This window comes from Argiope bruennichi, chromosome 9 (genome assembly GCF_947563725.1).
Source record: "Argiope bruennichi chromosome 9, qqArgBrue1.1, whole genome shotgun sequence".
NCBI classification, from domain to species: Eukaryota; Metazoa; Arthropoda; class Arachnida; order Araneae; family Araneidae; genus Argiope; species Argiope bruennichi.
The window spans coordinates 41,317,519-41,336,685 of record NC_079159.1 but is presented as its reverse complement, the minus strand read 5'-3'; the positions used below and the strand labels follow the sequence as shown (position 1 = coordinate 41,336,685).

The 19,167-nt window shown below is 29.2% G+C and overlaps 1 protein-coding gene and 1 long non-coding RNA gene across 3 annotated transcripts in view; one reads left to right on the top strand and one right to left on the bottom strand.

Annotated features, from left to right (window-relative positions):
- LOC129985294 (homeobox protein unc-4 homolog) overlaps nucleotides 1-19,167 on the top strand; it is a 168,987-nt gene that overhangs the window by 89,002 nt on the left and 60,818 nt on the right. For both annotated transcript variants that reach the window (XM_056095272.1, XM_056095271.1), the window contains one exon: nucleotides 15,109-15,299. In XM_056095272.1, the coding sequence (XP_055951247.1) occupies nucleotides 15,109-15,299 (191 nt within the window). The remainder of the gene's footprint in view (nucleotides 1-15,108; nucleotides 15,300-19,167) is intronic.
- Nucleotides 10,579-19,167, bottom strand: part of LOC129985296 (uncharacterized) — a 36,561-nt gene continuing 27,972 nt past the window's right edge. The window contains exon 3 of the long non-coding RNA XR_008785550.1: nucleotides 10,579-10,714. This is a non-coding gene — a long non-coding RNA (uncharacterized LOC129985296). The remainder of the gene's footprint in view (nucleotides 10,715-19,167) is intronic.

The following is a 19,167-nucleotide window of genomic DNA, read 5'->3' as shown; positions in this document are numbered from 1 at the left end:
AATTTTCTAATGAGAATCCGTGATTCTTCAAAAATTATTTATATAGAGAAATTTTGGATGTACAAGTGCTGCCCTGTATTTTTATAAAGACTGCTTTATTTCCTATAATATTGTATTTTTCGTTGTATTATCATGCAAATTTACTTTTATGTCAGTTTTGTAATGAAGCACATAATAGCGTTATTGATGTGAAATTCTGTCTCTCTTTAGTGAATTAAAAATTTTCATCCCCTAATACAAGAAATATATATATATATATATATTCAGATGGGTAAGAAATGAAAAAGTTTTCAGAAACAATTTCATTTCACTACCTACGTTTATTTCAGTATATCAGCCCCGAAATGAATCATTATAACCATCATCACCATCTGTTCTTTATCTTCGCCATTATCCTATAGTCGCTGCAAAAACAAACCAAAATACTAGATAATTCTATCAATAACGTAAGAGGGGAAAAACTTTTATTTTATCGAAGGGGAAACGTCCTTTAATGACAGACAGAACTTCAATTTCATATTTCATTTCCAGAAAAGGAGGTTTCCTATATTTTGATTTAATCTTTTCTGCAATTTTATTTGCTGCTGCTGCTGCTTTTTTTTTTTTTTTTTTTTTGCTTCTTTCATGTCCAGGTCGCGTGACAAACATTGTTGCTCTGCAGTACCGTCGTTTCACTCCCCCCCCTTCTCACTCCCCGTTTGTCTTCCCGCTCTGCTTTCTTGATTAGAGATCATGAAAAATGCATCGGTAAAAAAAGTCCTTACCGCAAAAGGAACCCCAATAACTTATATATTATCGTTGTAAACGCCATAAAACGTTTCCGGCTCTTAATATGACGGAGCTTCCTTCTCTCTTCCGATCTTATTTGCAGAGTGAGGGATTTTTCAATAGATTTTCAATGAAGTTTCTATCGGTTTCTGTTTTTAAAGAAATGAGCCGCTTCAGTCATATGACAAATTCTTTCCCCGGCAAAATTGTCAACAAATATATTATATCTGAAAATAATGACCAAATGTTTATGTTCTTGTTCACCTTAACGAAAATTCAAATGAAGTAACTTTTTATCAAAATGTCGATTCTAATCACGGCACAATACTAATTTCTAAATAGTCATAGATAGCCATATAATTCCAGATGAAAAAATTATGTAAATAATTACATTTTTTGTTGTTTCAAACAATAGCTGTACAGCTGAAAAAATTACAAAATCTAAATTGTAATACAATAGCCCTGTCCTATTTACTAAAATAGTCTTTACAAGTACATTTTAAACAAAAAAAAAAAAAAAAACCACTCTCAGTAATTAAAACTGAGCGAGTTATGAAGTTTTAAATTTTCTTCTTTTGGGTCAATCAAAAACGACTTCGATAATATGCTGATTGGTGGATTCTCGTCAGGGCAGCCTTGAAAATAGTCTAAAATGTTTTAGATTTCGATCAAATTTAATCGCAGAAGAATTGAACTTGTTTATAATGTTAATGCTGTAGGAATACTTTGCTGAATAAAAATAATAGGACTAGGGAAATACATACAAAATTAAGGTATCTAATTTTGTATGTATTTCCATTTTTTACAGGCATATTTATAGAATAAAGTAACATAAAGATAATAATTAACATCATTTAAAGCATTTTTGCAACCCCTTATGTCTCCCCTTTATATTTGCTATAAAATTATTATCTTCATTAACCAAAAATAAATAAATAATTGGATGTGCTACTTGTTTGAAGAAATTAAATAATTTTTTAACAAAAGTTATAAACTTTTCTGAACAATTCTTAAACAAATTCTTAACAATTTTTAATCAATTCTTTGATTTATTAATTAAATTGTAAATATATTTAGAGAAAATATAATAGAGAAATTTCAAATGATTTTTAAATGCGCAAGCAATATTTTCCATATTTTATGCATTTTATTAAATCATGGGAAAATGGCAATTATTGCTATTAAAATAAAAAATATATAAACTCTAAATTAATTTTCTATTTAGGAAACAAAATTTATTTGCATTGTAATAGATTTAAAAATAAGAGGTATTAAATTCATAGAAATTTTCAATCCATATGTTATAGGAATTTTTGATGACAAACTGTTTTCTGTTGATATGGTAGAATTATATTTATTTTTTGAATTGCTACTTCTCAATATTTTTTATTATTTTCTTCTTTAAAAATATTTATCAGAAATTTTTTAAATGATTTTATGTGAATTGTAATTGATTACAATTTAATTTTCAAATTCTAAAATTAATGTTGAAAGTAGTTCTTATTAATCTGAAAAAGTACAAATTTAGAAACCTACCGATATTATGAAAATGGACAATATCAATCAAAAATATTTACTATGTCTGAAACATCAATTAAGTAAGCTTACTTGTAGTTTTTGAATTTCTACAAGAATGACTTCTATTAAAATTGAAGCAGTTTTAATCTGAAATGGGTTTATATGCCAAAGAGTAACAAAAAAATTATGAGGACACGAGTAAAAGAGATAATATGATTTCAGTCTACTTTTCTTTTTAAATATTTGTTATATCCATGAAAACATGACATAAATTAAGAATTATAAATGATATTTTTTTCATTAAATACCTCATTTGTATAATAGGTTGTAGTATCACAAAATATAACAAAAAAATCATTTGAAAACACTGAACGGAGGTCACAAAACTATTTGTCAGGCAAGATACACGCATGTGCAAGAACAATCAGATTGAATAGACAGTTATTAATGTATTTAAAATGGGAAACACACTCAGAGATTTTACGTAACAAAGAGTCTTTTCATTTCATCGCAATTTGCGGGCGTTTAATAAAAATTACTTCCTCTTAATTTATCATGATTTTTCTTTCATCTCATCTCACTAACATTACACCTGTTCCACATTTGGAATGCTTATAGTAATCAAACAAAAACACTTTTCTTTATATGGAAAAAAAATCGAAACAGAAAATAAAAGAAAGCTATGTCGCCATCCATATACGCGGAAAACGCGATGCAAATGTGTGCAGAAATAATTGTCTCCTCATTTATACATATGTATACATATTATCCATTTCGTCTCCCGTCTGAATCTCAGCAGCTGTGACCAAATAATTGTTAACATCTCTTTACGTATGCCTTGCAGGTGAGCTATTTAATACAAAGCATTACTTCCAATCCAAGTCAGTCTGTCAGACGGACTTTTTATGTATGCAGTGATGACAAGCCAACGCAATTTATAATCTCTAATTGCGTAGTTGGATCGAAATGGCACTACAACACACGCCTTACTTTATATACGTTTCGTCTTATTTCCCATCCCGCCCGACCTGCGTTCTTTGCCTCTGCTCTTTCAATCTTTGAATAATTCTACAATTACCTAAATGTTAATAATCCCAGGTTGTTAGGGGCTGGTTTCGTTTCTTTCCTTTTTTTTTTCTTTCTTGGTTTTGTTGTTATTATTCTTGTAAGGTTTCACTGCTAATGGTTTTTGTTAAAGTGCCGGTGTAAATGGCACTATCGACGAGTAGCCTTTGAAAAATGACACGGCGAATGTCAAGAAATCATTAACAGAAAAATTATTATTATTTTTTTTATTACTTCACGTGGAATTAAGTGGAGCGAAGGAAGGGAAAAAATATTTAAAAAAAAATATAAATAATTGCGGGGAAATTGTAGTTTTTACCTTTTGGACATACGTTGCCATAGGCATCTCGATTATAACTTGAATGGTTTTATGTGGCCTTAGGTCGATGAGTAACGGACGGCATTTATATTCTTCGGGAAGAAATATGACATTTCATTTTTTTTTTTCAGTTCACTTATTTTTGTTTGGGTAAGTGATTTTTAGTGTTAGTTACAATTCCCAAACTAGTTTATGAGCGTAACAGCCAGTCGCAATAACCCTTATGTATACGGTATAATTCTGTGATAACAGGGTGACTGGTTGTAATTAAAAAAATGTGTTGTAGAGAAAAAAGGAAAGATATGGTGAAGAAAGGGATGGTATAAAAACAAGACCAACATTTAAAAATATAAAAATTAAAATAAGGAATTTTCTATTAATTTAAAATTAAAAGGTTGATTTTGAAAGGTCGGCAATATATGGAGCAAATGATTTCATTCCTTTAATTCAAAATGTTTGTTTCTTCTGATCTTCACATGCCCAGTCCTCTGAATTATCCCTATAAATACTATTTTAGTTAAATTATAATAGCAAAATTTTTCGAATTCCAATAATATGAATATTCCCTAATTGTAAGTTAACTGATTTATTTCATTAAATTGTTTACAAAATAAGAGTCTTTGGTATTTTTTTAAAGTAATGTACCTACAAATGTTTCTTAATCGTTCAAATGCAAAAATTATTTTCGCTTTTTTCCAGTCACTTCTACCCTTCTTTCGCTTTTTAAAGTTTTTAAATTTTTTAATTCATATTTACACTTATTGATTTATTTTATTAATTAATCCGTTTGATTGATTTGATTCGTTAGATTTTGAATAAGAAAGAAATAAAACCTGTTTCATTTGATGTTAGCCTTTATTTTTTTAGTTTATATTCAACTTCTTATTGCTTGGCATAGTTAATCTGCTTATTACTAAGTCTCCGATTTTTAACTGCGATGAATATACTGATATATCATGATTAAACTATAGAAAGACTATTTACAGAGGTCTTAACAATTTTGAAACATGTTGCAATGATGATAACATTATTGAAACTCTTGCTCCGTATATTATCAAAAAATAAGTAAAATATACTTTTTAATTGTTTATATAATTAAAATGATAAGATTTCAGATCATTTGATTTCAAAGGGATTTTTGTAGAGGATACTGAAAATAATAATATTAGAAAATTCACTTCATTAATAAATTTAATTAATTTCAATACAATGACGTTATTTCTCAATAAATTACTTAACGATCGAAATATGCATATATAAAATCTTTTTAAAACTTGTACTCTGAGATAAAACTCAGATTATTCCTCTTCAAAAATGTCTGTTAATTATTCAAAATTGAAAAACAGTGTCGCCAAGTTTCCCGAAAATTTCTGATACTTCGAGGATTATTTGCGAACTCAAGCATATTTAAACTTTCATCTAATTAAAAGTGTACCTTGATGTATCATCTTAGAATAAGTTAGCTTCTTAATTTGTTTTAACAACTTAATTGAGAATTATTTCTTTGAACGGTGATTCTTCTACTACAAAATTGCTCCATTGTTAATAAGAGCGGCGAAACTTTGATGAATCAAAAAGATATCCCTCCTCTGTATCTCATCATAATTAACAGAATTTCGCAAATAAAACAAAAATTGAGCTTCATAATAATTAACAAGACACTGACAACCTAAACCAAAGCTTCTAATCATATTGAGAAGAGCGTATATATATCACATTTGCGTTTATTTCCAAAGTTCGTGTAATTACAAATATTTACGCGTAATTACGAATGTAGTACCTAAGCGTGCGAGTCGCTGAGGGAACAGAGAGGAATTTAAATCACGCAATTAATGAAAAATGGAGAATAAGGCGGTGCTTAAAGGTATCCAAAGAAAGGGCTCAGTGAAATAAGTAAAAGAAAAATCTGTCGCTTGCAATTAAGATGGAGAAAAAGAATTCTAAATATAAAAAGGCACACACACACAAAAAAAATATCTCTCTCACAAACTTCTCTGTAGCTGAGAGTCACGTATAACAATAACAATAAAAGAAAACATCCCCGACATTTTTATGTACTTATTTATTAGATTTTTTATGCGGCGACAAATGGGCTGAATATAAATGTGCTATTTCGCTCATTTCTTAGTGTAAAGAATGACAGTTTTTTGCCTCCCTCTGATACCTCTCACCCCCCGCGCCTTTCAAAATAAAAGCTAAAGAAGAAAAGGTTAAAAAAAATGAATGGTAGGGTTTATAACGTACAAATTATGCTGCGATGAAATATTTGTGTCAGACAAATTAAAGCGAATGCCTTCTTTCTTTATTTTTTCATCTGTTATGTGTCGTTTATGTTTTTTTGCATTCATTTTTTTACCTATGTTGTTTTTTTAAAATACTTTTTTAGGAGCGTGTCACCGTGATTATGTATTCATTTTCCTCATATGTTTTTACTTGTCGTCGTGTCTTCTACTTATTATTATTATTGAAGATGAGGAGATGGCAGATTTTTTTTCTCGCTTGTCTTTCTTTTATTTCTATCTTCCTTTTATTTTTAATGTTTTCTTTTTTTTATTATTATTCATCTCTCCCCCTTCTCTGTTTTATTTCTTGAGTTAAGAAAAGATAAGGTCATTTATCTTTAAATGTGCATCGTCATGAGCTTCTTTCAGTGAAATCATTCGTTTGTAATTTTGTGAAAGTTTCAATTGCTTTATTTTTCAGACGTTTGATGTAATAAATTTTAGTTTTCTGATTCTCCTAGTCATATCCTGCAACTAATAGAAAATCAAAGGACTGAAACAGGTGTTTCAAATTTTCACTTCTGTGAATAGCTCGCGATAAAATATTAGAAAATATAACTTCCTAATCATTGATTTTATTTTTTAAAAATATTTCACTATTCATACCTTTTTTCTTATATTTAAAATATCGTTTTATTAGAATTTTTTTAACATCAATTTAGATTTAATTAACATTCATAATTTAATGTTAATTGCATGAATTTTTTCCTTTATAACAATTGTAACACTCGGAAGTTAAAAAGTACTCCTTTCTTCTTCTCTTATATTGTTATATCAATGTTTATTAAATTATTTGCATTTAATAATTGATGGCTATAAGTCATTTAATAGACATCGTTAATGTCTTTTAAATGACTTTTTATGAACATTTTAACTACAAAATTTCCTGGCATTAGATGAATCAAGGATTCCGAAAATTATACTGTGAGAAAACATTTTAGATATATTACCTGAAAATGAACTAGCTCCATGAACATGAACTAGTTTTTAGATATTAAGAAACATCTTCTCTAAATTTATTTATGTATTTAAGATAAAATCATGCAAGTAATTTACAGCACTTTCTAATATAATTAATAGTCTATTAATAATATGCTTCTGAAAATTCTCGAAACCTCAAATAGCAGGAGACCATCGACGACGTATCAAAGGGACAAAAGCTTTTATATGAAAGGAAAATTGACGAAAGCAGACTATTAATTAGTGTTGGGGGACTCGTCATGCAAAGTATACAATTGTGTCCTATCTTGAAATGAAGGAAAAATTCTAGCAGCTTGGCGAAAGACTACAGGTCATAAACTTTCATAAGAGGCAAAAATCGGCGAAATTGAACCCTTTATTAGAACTAGAGAATTAATTTTTTTGGCTTATTATTTTAAATATAAATATAAAAATCTTTGCTGAGTAATGGTACTTTTCAAATTTGATTTAAAGGATAAAAATAATGATTGATCTCAAAATTTCCTTTGAATGTAAATAATTTAAATCAGATTTCGGGAGAAAAATAAATCTGATATAAATCTCTCTGTGTGTGCTTTTCAGTATTGCGTTGTTGTTTTGCAATTATGTTAATTGTATATCTAACGACAAAAACTAAAAATATTATAACATTTTTATTAATATAAACTATCTAAAATTACTCACGAAAGTTCTCTTTTCTGCCAAACTTTACTGCACTTTAGAAAATTTGGTCATCAATGGATTTTCATATCATTTGAATATAAAATTCATTAAGAGGTTTAAAATTGTTTAAGTGCAATTGATTTTTGGTTATTTTAAACTATTACTGAGAACAAACACAATTATTCAATACATTAAAATTTATTAAAAAGTTTAATGTTGTATAACTATTACCGAGATCAAATACAATTATTCAGTACATTAAACGTTTATTAAAAAGACATTTATTTTAAATTATACAAACTAATTTTGTATAATTTAAAATAAATGTAGATATTTATCATGCATTATTTAGTGAATTATATGGAATAATTATGATAACAGCAGTTAGTTTACGATTTGCATAAGAATAGATTTTATTTAAACTATTATTGTAGAGTACTATTAGATCCAAAATTTGCCATTGCATTTTAATATACCATGTTATTAAATGAACCGAATTTTTTTTTTAATTTTTGTATTAGATAAGGAATATCACATTATTTTGTTTATTAATTTCCAACAATATAAAAATTATGTTTGCAAAATTTATGCAAATGCGTCAATTATTCCATTACTATATTTTTAAGATTTACTAAAATATTAACTACGTTGAAAAGCTGTTTAATTTTTTAAGATATTCATTTGAATGTAAGTGTACTTCTAACAATGAGAGAAAGGAAAAAGTTATATGATTGTTTTTATAAATATACACTGCTTTTTCAAAATTAGCTTTCAGTTTATACCAAAAATTTCATTAAAGAAACATATTACATGACATTGCTTTTCATTTGATTAATTTAGTGAAAGCACTAGAAATAATAAAATAACATCATCATGTAAATAATAGAATAAAAAACAAAAACTTTTTCTAATAAGTTTATTTTCTAGCAAATGCAAATGTAAACTGTTTCAGTATTAAAAGACAAAAACCATGTAGACAAAGATACCTATTACATGTAATGAGATTTTGCTTTACTTGAAATTGTCAGAGAAATACTTTTGATGTTGTTATTTAAAATGAGATCAACATAATTGTGTTTGGGTAAACATACCAAAGAGTTAATAATCAATGTCCATCTAAATTTAGTTAAATGCATTCAAATTGCATTCAGTCTAATTAGGGGGTAACTATTTTTTTCATAATTCAAATGAATGTTTAGATCAACATATTGTATATTATGAATATCTGACGATTTTATTTTTCATTTATTAATAAACTATTTAGGAATACTGTGTAAGGGGAAGACTAAAATTATATCAAATATTTTATTTGCCAAACTATTAATTCAAACATTTAATGTTTTACGATTCTATTTTTTTAATAATCTATTTCTAATATATTCTATTTTAGTAATCTATAGTCAGTCCTCTGTATCTAAAATCAAATGAATCAGTGGTTGTGAGGAGAAATAATGCCTGAACACAACATTCATTTTTTTTATTTTTGTGTTTGTATCTGATTCTTCGACTGAACCTTTTAACTCTATTTGCTTTAACATTGAGGCTTTTAATTCAAAATGCCTAGCTGGTAGAGAATTCCAGTACCTCAAAACTCGAAGCAATTTTTCTTACACGAAAAAAAGAATGGAATCATTTCCATATGGTCGTGAACTACTTGTCATCCCTAAATTTTAGCCCGAAAGTCCCCGAATCTGAGATTTGTCAAACGGGCCGGTTTGGAGAGAGTTCGAGCTCATAGAGTTAAAACGTAACATTGCATCAAATAATGCATTTGTGGCGCAGTTGTGGAATAAAGCCCAGCAAACTTTTCTACCTAATTCCTAGCAACACCACTGTAAAGAGCATTTGATATATTTATGGGGTCCATGTCATTTTTGTATCAAATTATTACATAATTAATTAATTTAAGTTTTATGGTAGAGAATACCTGATATAAAATGACTGCATGTCATTTTTATATCGAATTAAAATATCTATTAATAATAATATCTATTAATTAATTCCAAGCTTTATGTTAAAAATAAACACTCGAGAAAATCTATTAAGTATTTAAAAGTATTAAGTTTGATTCGTGGATCTTTTATCGATATGTAAATAAAATTTCACCAAAAAAAATTCTCATTCTTCATTCTCTCTCACATCAAAAGAATATATTTGAGACAAATAAAATTCATTCAGAATCCCTTGCCAAAATATCATCATTTATCATTTACACAGATGATAAAATTTTATATGATAAATTAAAAACATATCCAAATTTGTATGTATTCAGATAGACGTCATAGACAGTCATTAAATTATATTTAGATTGAATTGTTTTATTAAAAAAATTCATTCAATAATTAAAGATGCATATCTTTAGATCCAGATCACTGAACAGATATCAAATGTTATTCTTCCTTTTGATGAAAATTAAAATGAAATGTCTTTTTGTAGTTTAATTTTATTGATGGATTGAAAGCACTAGCATTATTATTAACCATTACTCAGATTTTTTTTTTATATCTTTAGATAACTTGTTTAAATTATCTACATAATTTGACCAGAACTTTAATTTATAACAAGAACACACACAGAGATTTTATTTTTATCACTAATTAACTGAAGATACCAGTTGCGATAACTACCCCCTCAAGAACCCTATCTACAGTCATTGATGACCAAAACTACAATTCATGAAGAAATCTAATCGTTTGCAAAATCACTTGGAATCTTTGAACTCATTCTATTAGAAAATCATTTGCTGTAACCTTAAGTGATATGGCGACTCAAGACTCACAAATGCATACCAATCTAAGAAATATTCTCCTTGTTTCTCTCACGACGAATCGAAATATTCTTTCTCACTCCATCAGATATCCTCTGGAGGGGGTGTTCTAGGGGCTGTTAAGCAGACGACATTCGGAAAGAAGCAGGGGTGGCGGTAAAAGGGAACCACTTGCAGAAGGGGCAGATGGAACTGGATGGCCAAGATTCTCCGGAAATGTTCCAGCTTCGTTTTTGTAGGTACTTTCTTTTAGGGTTGCTTGGAAAGACAGGTCGCCTGCAGTTACTATCAAGAACGATAGTTAGACACGGTATCTGGCATTAAGGAAATTGTAGGACCAAGAGATGATTGCCTTTAGAGTTCCAGAGCATCCTACCAAATAGAAGAAATTAAATTAAACTAATAATCATTGGATATATTTTCACTGGCCAATCTTATATGAAATCGGATGAGTACCTGCAGCAAATATGATGGCAAAATTTCAATTGAATTTGACACTTAGACGTTAACTAAACTAATAAAAATTTCGTATGAACGTTTGGGAGATTGTGTAATTGCATTGCATTGATTTGTTTTTATTTTCTGCAATTGATACATTTTTAACCTATTATGAAGGAATGAAATTTATTCCTTTATAATAGGTTAAAAATATCACAAAATACAAGACAATATGCCATGCTAAAGCGCTATTGCCAGTCTGTCTTCATGGCAATGGCGATTTGGGATACGTTTTCAATCTAAAGAGAACAAATAAGTAAAGAATTAAAAATTGTGACTAAAGTACAAATTTTTTGCAGATATAATATTTTTGGTCTACAATATATTTATCCCTAACTGTACTATGGCACAGTTCATTTTTTAATCCTTATCACATTTAAAACTTAAAATAACTGTCTCGAATATTCTTGACTATTAAATTAATTGCTACAGCTACAAAAGGTTTTATTTCTTTCAATTATTTTTAATATTTGACCACATTTGTATTCAGTGTGATTGATGAAATTATATACTATAAAACAGCAAGAACACAGATTATATAGCTAGAAATTTTAAAACATTGTCCAGAATTTTTGATACCACATAGAAGGAAAATAATTTCAACACAATCATATAGTGTTTCCCTCCTTGTCGAAGAAAGAAAATCCCCTAAACCTCGCCAAGAACGAGATAAATCTTCAGCAATATCAAACCTTACCCAAGGGATAAAATCAAACTGACCCTAAGCCTATCTTTCTCATTCTATTTCTTTCGGGAACTGCAAATGATTACCTGTACCAAATAGAAGTAATCAAACCTGGAACAGAAACCGAATAGAATGGACAAACGGAATATATATGAGATGGAAGAAAAGGCCTAAGAGAAAAAAGAAAAGTAATGATAGCCAACATCTGATTGGCCGACTATCAAATCTCTTTTCTGCTCAAGTTCTATGTGCTAGTGATAGTTGTAATACAGTCTGTGAAACTCTTTTCGATTCGGATAGGTGGTTTTGGTGGACTCTACTTTCTCTTTCTTTTTTGGTAGAGTTGTTCGTCGACGTTGATTGAGGTTTTTCGGGAATTGTATTCCTCGGAATGAAATCGAGTCTCAGATGGATATTTATTGGCCAGATTCGGGGGAAAGAAAATAAAAAAAAAAGTTTAATTTCATGAAAGTGAAAGGATTGGGAGAAAGTGTTAGCTCTTCCGAAAAGAATGGTGTAATAACAGATTTGGGTAAAGTTTTTTTTTTTTTTTTCCCGCAAAAGTTGCTTGTTCTCATTACAAAACTAGTTTACTCACTTAATCATGAGGATTATGGTTGAAGAAGAAAGAAATAGTTTTGCAATAACGAAAACAGCCAAATAGCATCGAATATACTCTGAGGAATTTTGTTGTGGTGATTATTCAAAAGGTTTAACTTGAATCAGCTTTAAAAAACCTGTTTTTTTTTAATATTAAGTCAATGGCAAAAGTTAAATAAATATCAATCTGTCGATTTTGACAATGATGTATTTCGAAACTCTATTTTGATTACTTCTAATAGTCAATTATTTTCCGTTATTTCTGTAAGTAAAATTATAATATTCGGGCCGGCGTCCTGGCATAGGGGTAGCGCGTCTTCCCCGTGATCTGGGCGTCCCGGGTTCGAGTCCCGGTTTGGGCATGGTCGTTCTTCTGTTGTTCTATCTGTGAGATGTGTGAATGTGCCCTCCTGTAAAAAGGGGTTGTGCAAGCGAATGAGTGATGCGTGAGTAGCAAAGTCGTACTCTTGGCCCTAGTTGGCGCTGCTATAAAAAATAAGAGACGTCTCCCTCAGGCTTAAATCGCTGTCTTCGTAACAGCGGGCTTGTCAGTGGCAAGTGCCATAAGAAACAACAACAACAATAATATTCGGAAAGAAAATTTTAGAAAATTTGCCCTTTTGAAAGTAAAAACAATAATAGAAAATGACAGCTTCTAAGCAGACCTTTAATTTCTCTACTTTCCTTTTTGGATTATATGAATTTTGTGCAAAATATTCTCGACACTCTAACTTTTAATTAAATAAATAAACATTTCTATCTTCTCAATTCAAATATGACCGATTAATTAAGTTTTGAATATTACAAAATTAGAACAATCGACATTTTCGTAATCTAGGTCAATGATTGAAGGAAAGGAAGATGATTGACTTCTTTGAGATAGTCGATGAAGTGATCTAAAATCAACCGTTTTTATGGAATAGTGACATTAAAATTTTCATAAGTCGGTTAGATTTGATGATTGATTTAGATAATTGGAGTGTAACTCTTTTTATTTAAAATATTAACGTCTCAAGAATATTTTGTTAAATATGATTCACAGAGCAGAGGACATACGCAAAAATTAAAATTCGTAATTCAACAGCATTTATTGACATCATTTACATCAAATATAATTATTTATTTCATTTAGACCATTTGTTAACAGATGTATGTCTATAACTAAAGGTTACAAATTAGCTATTGGGCTCCGATTAAAGTAGATGTGCATATTAAGTTCTGTTTGCCTTAAATAAAACTGTTTAATTGAATTTGTAATATGGCTTTGTAAAAGATCATATAAAACTAATCAAAACAAATCTAAACAAAAAATATCATGTTTCATATTTATTTCATTTCATACAGACAAGTGCTGAAAATTACAATTTTATATTTTTACTTTGGAATGATAATTAACTTATTCTTTTTTAAATTTGAACTTTTGTCAATATAATGGCAACGCGTTGATAAAAAATTTTTCCCATTAACGTGCAACGTGCTAATGCAGCTTAAATTTTATTTTTATTTTATGCGAACTAAGGTGTTAAAAATATAATTAAATTATTTTTTAAAAATTCATTAAAAATCGAAATTAAATTTGTTGGTCAAAACATTAGTATCATTGAAGGGATTATATTTTGAATTCAATTTGATGTAAAAATCAATTTTGTGCTGCAATATTTTCGGAAATCATAGCTGACAAACGCCAAAATTTCGCTTAATTTTTAATTAATTAAAAGTTTAATTAAAAATACAAAAAAGGTGCATACTCCAAGGTGCACATTCCCGACCTTCAAGGTATACATATGTCAAATTTGGTAGCTGTTGGCCAAACGGTCTGACCTGTAGAACGCCAACACACACACATACATACACATTGAGTATTATAAGTATAGATTAATATTTCAAAAATATTTTGTTAAATATGACTCACAGAGCAGAGTATGAAAAAATATATAACTCATAATTAATTCATCAGTGCACTTACTGATTCAAATTAGATAAAATTTAATTATATACTTCATTTAGACCATTTTAACAGTACTTAAGAGTACGTATGTCTATTGCTAAAGATTTACAAAATAGCCATTAGGCCCGAATTTCAATGGATATCCTATATATATATATATATATTAAACCATGTTTGCCTTAAATAAAGCTGATTTATAGAACAAATAATATAGATATTCCATAATATATATTATTGCAAACGAATCATAGAAATCTTTGGCATCCATATATATATATATATATATAACATTTTCTATTTTATGCATTTCATTTAGTCACGTGCTGAAAATTATATTTTTCTGGATTTAATTTGCAGTAGTAATTAATTTATTTTTTAATCAGAACTTTTGTAAATGTGATGGCAACACGTTGATAAATGTTAATTTTTTGCCATGCTCATGTGGATTAAATTTCAAATTTATTTTGTGCGAATTAAATTGTTGAAAAATATGCTGAAATTATATTTTTTAAAAATTTAATAAAAATGGAAATTTAATTTATAGGTCTAAACATTAGGATCATTGAAAATATTATTTTTTTGAACTTCAATATGATGTAAAAATTATTTTTGTGCTATAATATTTTCGGAAGTTATAGCGGTAAAACGCCGAAATTTCGCCTAATTTCAATTAATTAAAATTCTAATTAAAAATTTTAAAAAAAATCACTCCGAGGTGCACATTCCTGGTCTCCAAAGTATACACGTGCCATATTTGGTGGCTGTAGGTCGAACGGTCTGTCCTGTAGAGAGCCAAAACACACACACACGCACTCACGCGCGCACACATTGAGCTTTATTATAAGTATAGATGATAAAGCAATATTCAAGGTATTTACTGAGATTCCATTCTTTACATTCAATACTTTCATCTTTTCAGTTCCTCTCAAGCGGAAATCTTATTGATGTTTAATTTTAATACAAAGCTAATATGCAATAACTAGTTTGAACAGTTTAAATTTTGGAGAAAGAACATGATTTTTTTTCCTTTTGCAGGCGACTCAGACTGCGAGAACGACGCGAGTTCAACGAGCGGCAGTCAAGGAAAAAGGAGGAGGACAAGAACCAATTTCAATGGTTGGCAATTAGAAGAGCTCGAGAAAGCTTTTGAAGCCTCCCACTACCCCGACGTCTTCATGAGAGAAGCTTTGGCGATGAGGCTGGACCTCGTCGAATCTCGGGTACAGGTAAGAAACTTAAAAAAAAAACATTCATTAAATTTGCATTCCTTTGTCTTATCAAAAAGTAAACCACAGTGACAAGAACAATTAATAAACATGAAAGGATTCTCCGGGCAGTTTATATAATGTAATCGTTTCCAATGGTATTTCTAACTGCACATGCTCTTTAGTTGCTATATCACTCTATTAATCGCTATCTCCACGCTTCACCTATGTCTATTTGTTCTATATGGACATAATAAAAATAAAAACACATATTCTTTTTTCTACAAAATATGTTTAAATTAAATTTGAAAAATTGATTGAAAATCAAAGGAAAATACTACAATAGTACATCAAAGTACTTAGTATTTTGATGTCATAATAAAGATATTTTTTTAGAGTTTTATGGCAGATATTTTTTTGTTTGGCAGTTTCTTGTGAAGTCGTAGCCGAAAAAATTATTTAACCCCTATTTCACCCTATTTAAAGGTGCATAGATACGTTTTAATAGAGCAGTTAATCTTTCCAGGTGCTAAGAAATATATGTGTCAAATTTTGTTTGAATTCAGCGAGGAATTGCATTAAGTTCAAACAAGCAAATAAACGGACGTTCAATTTTATACAGTGAGATTGTGAAGTTCCTACACAAAAACTGATGGTTACTGGTTTCTTATTTCCCTATTAACATGTTTTTAATACACATAAAGTTAGTAATTTCAAAAGAAATCCTAAACAAACAGTTTATACAAGCGATCTAAATCTGGTAAATTAAAAAAAAAATAGTGTGATAATATGTTGCTATGCGGTAGTTATTTTATTAACGAATACACACAATGAATATTTTGCTGCAAAGCTCACTAAACATCAACTTTGTTCCGCTAATATTATTCTTGTCATTTAATATCACTGTTTATTTCATTAGCAATAATGACCTTATAATTGGTTACCTTTTAATTGGTTTAACAAATATGAATTGCAATATAAGGGTTCTCACCCTTTTTTATTCATCTTCTTTCTACTTTTATGGGAGAAAAATAAAAAATAAAATAAAAAAATTCAGAAAACTATTGAAAAGTATTATACGTTTCAGAAAACATAAGGAACTATACTATTCAAGCAAGATACTGCCAGGACAAAAAAAAGTCTTAAGTAGCTCTGGTAATATCTTTGGGTGGATATCATGTCATTCCTGACAGCAAAAAGAGGGTAAAAAATATGTAATCAGGTTTGACGGGTGAATTGCAAGAGTATCACACGCCATATCTATATAACAAAAGCCGATTAAGACATTGATTGCTGGGGTTGGAGATCAGCAAACTTTAACATGAAATTCATCGTAGATTTGAGGTTGAAGGGTTATTTATCGCAAATCCTTTCGGAATAAATCCGTTTTTACTTTCTTTATTTGAGGTTGCTCAATTTCTTTGCAGAATGTGTTTGAATTATACATTTATAAATTTCAATATTAATACTTGAATAAGAATAAATATTTTTTTTTTCAGATTTTAAATGCAAAAACAAAATGATAGGTATAAAACTTTTTACACAACCGTATCCTTCTCTTTCCCTTTTTTTTATTTACCACTAAAATGCACAACTAACATGATTTTCCATAACATATGAAGAAAAATTTGTTCAAATGAATTATATATTGTTATATGTGCAGATTGAAACTAAAGACAAATAGATAAAAGTTTATGTTAAACATTAATATAATTTCGTAATGATAACATTATTATTGCAAAATTCATTGCAATGCAAAAAATTAATGCATTAACATCTTTGAAATCGAAAAATATTAATTTTGCATAAGTTTTAAATATCCTGACTCACAGCTGAAATAATTGCTGGATACATCAAAACAAATAAAGAAAAATGATATACACTTTTTGAAGAGCTTTGAAATATTCTTTCTTTTGTTGTATGTCATGTATATTTATGATTAGTTTTTAAGTATTATATTTTATATAATTTTTATGTTTGTACAATTTTTACAAAGATGTCATTAAAGAATTAATAAATATATATTACATGCAAAACGCTACGATGATATTTGAGATGCTTTTACTACGATGTCACTGGTCATTTTTTTAAAAATCCTATAAATCTTTTAAAAAAATGTCCTTGACAATTAGATCAATATTAAATTAACATCCATCCACACATAAAGAAAGTTATATCTTTTGTTTTTCATGATTTGAATACACAATACTAAGAGTGAATTAAGTGCATTGCTTTTAAAAGGAGTGAATCACTCAAGCCCGTTTTTAAAGAAACAACCGTAACAAATCAGAATCTATTTGGCCCTTCCAAAAGGCTAAACACTGATTGACAGATATACAAACTTCACCCTCAAGTCACGGATTGTTCCTTTTGAGAAGAATAGAATGGTTACCTCACGGGATGCCATTGAAAAGAAGGAAACCGTGCAATCTTTTTGAAGTTGGCAGTCAGCCTTTTGCCCCCCACGGACAGGGCTCACAAGCCGAGCTGTCATTCCGCCTGTATATATTTTCTCTGCGACCGAGCTTTGACCCAACCCCCTGGTGATACAATCCCTACACCTCCCCTCCAGACTCAATCCATACACGTTTGATGTCTCACTTACAAGTACGATTTTCACCTTCAGTGGCAAAAAACATATAAAGTTCTGGAAAAGAGACCTCAGGGACGGGTCAGACATTGAGATTCCTTGTTAGTTGTAGGGCAGGAGAACGTATCAGTGCGTAGTTATTGGTTCCGCACCAGTTTCTTTCCTTCAAATGAAATATTTTAAATTTTAATAAGGTTAATATAAATACAGAGTGAATTTTATAAATATGATTACAGTTTAATTTAAGCAGCATCTTATCAAAGAAATTTCAGTTTTATAACTGGCTTTGAAAAATGATTGAAATTTTAAATCTTTGGAAAAAGTTTTGTATTTTCTCTCGAAATTGATATCGAATCGTACTGAACTAAAAGTAAGAAAGATTTTAGTTTAAAATGACAAAATCAAATACTTTGATGTCATTTCTTATATGTTTATAAATTCGGGGCATAGTTATTTTTGTTTTTTCTACTGTAAATATTTTTGTATTTAATAAAATTCCCGTAACATGCCCATCAAACCGTTCAGTGACCAAGAAGGTTATAGATATGGGAGTATGAGACGGCGTTCAGTTCTGCACTTGCAGCTGTTGGCCAACAAAGAGAACTCCCCCCCCCCCTCAAAAAAAATCTAAGACTTAGAATTATTGATGTTTATTTTTTTTTCCAGTACGAAAGTCATCTCTACAAACACAATAGCTCTTTGAATAAAATAGAAATATTAATATGTTATTTCATTTATTTATTGTTATGTAATCGTGCTGTACGTTTTGAAATAAACCCAAAGGTCGTGTTAATTTGGCTTAGTCGAGAATTTGAAGTCAATTTTTATACAGCAAATTCGAACTATTTGAATGTTAAACAGCGTATTTTACAATTTGCTTTTAGAGTGGCGTAAAAATTCCGAGGGAGGGGCGATAACGACAAAGATTTCATCCTCATAATTTGATCAATATTGATACCAATAAGCTTTACCCCAAAACATATAGTTAAAAAATAAACAAAGTGACGTTAATATAACATAGTCAGCCTTGAAATAAACTCATATTTTTATAAGGGTTTTGTATAATCCATTTGGGTGACAAGCGCCAATTAAAATCGTACTCATGTGACCGCTGATTTTTCAGTTCGACATGCTCGTTGTATTATTACTTGTCAGCCGTCACAGTTCAACAAAGATATCCGGATGTTGTCACCTAGGTGTGTGTTTTGAGTGTCGTAAAAAATATCATTGCGCATCATCTCGTGTTCGCAGAGTTCGAGAGATTTATTTCAAGATTTGTATCTCATGCTTGTTTGTTTG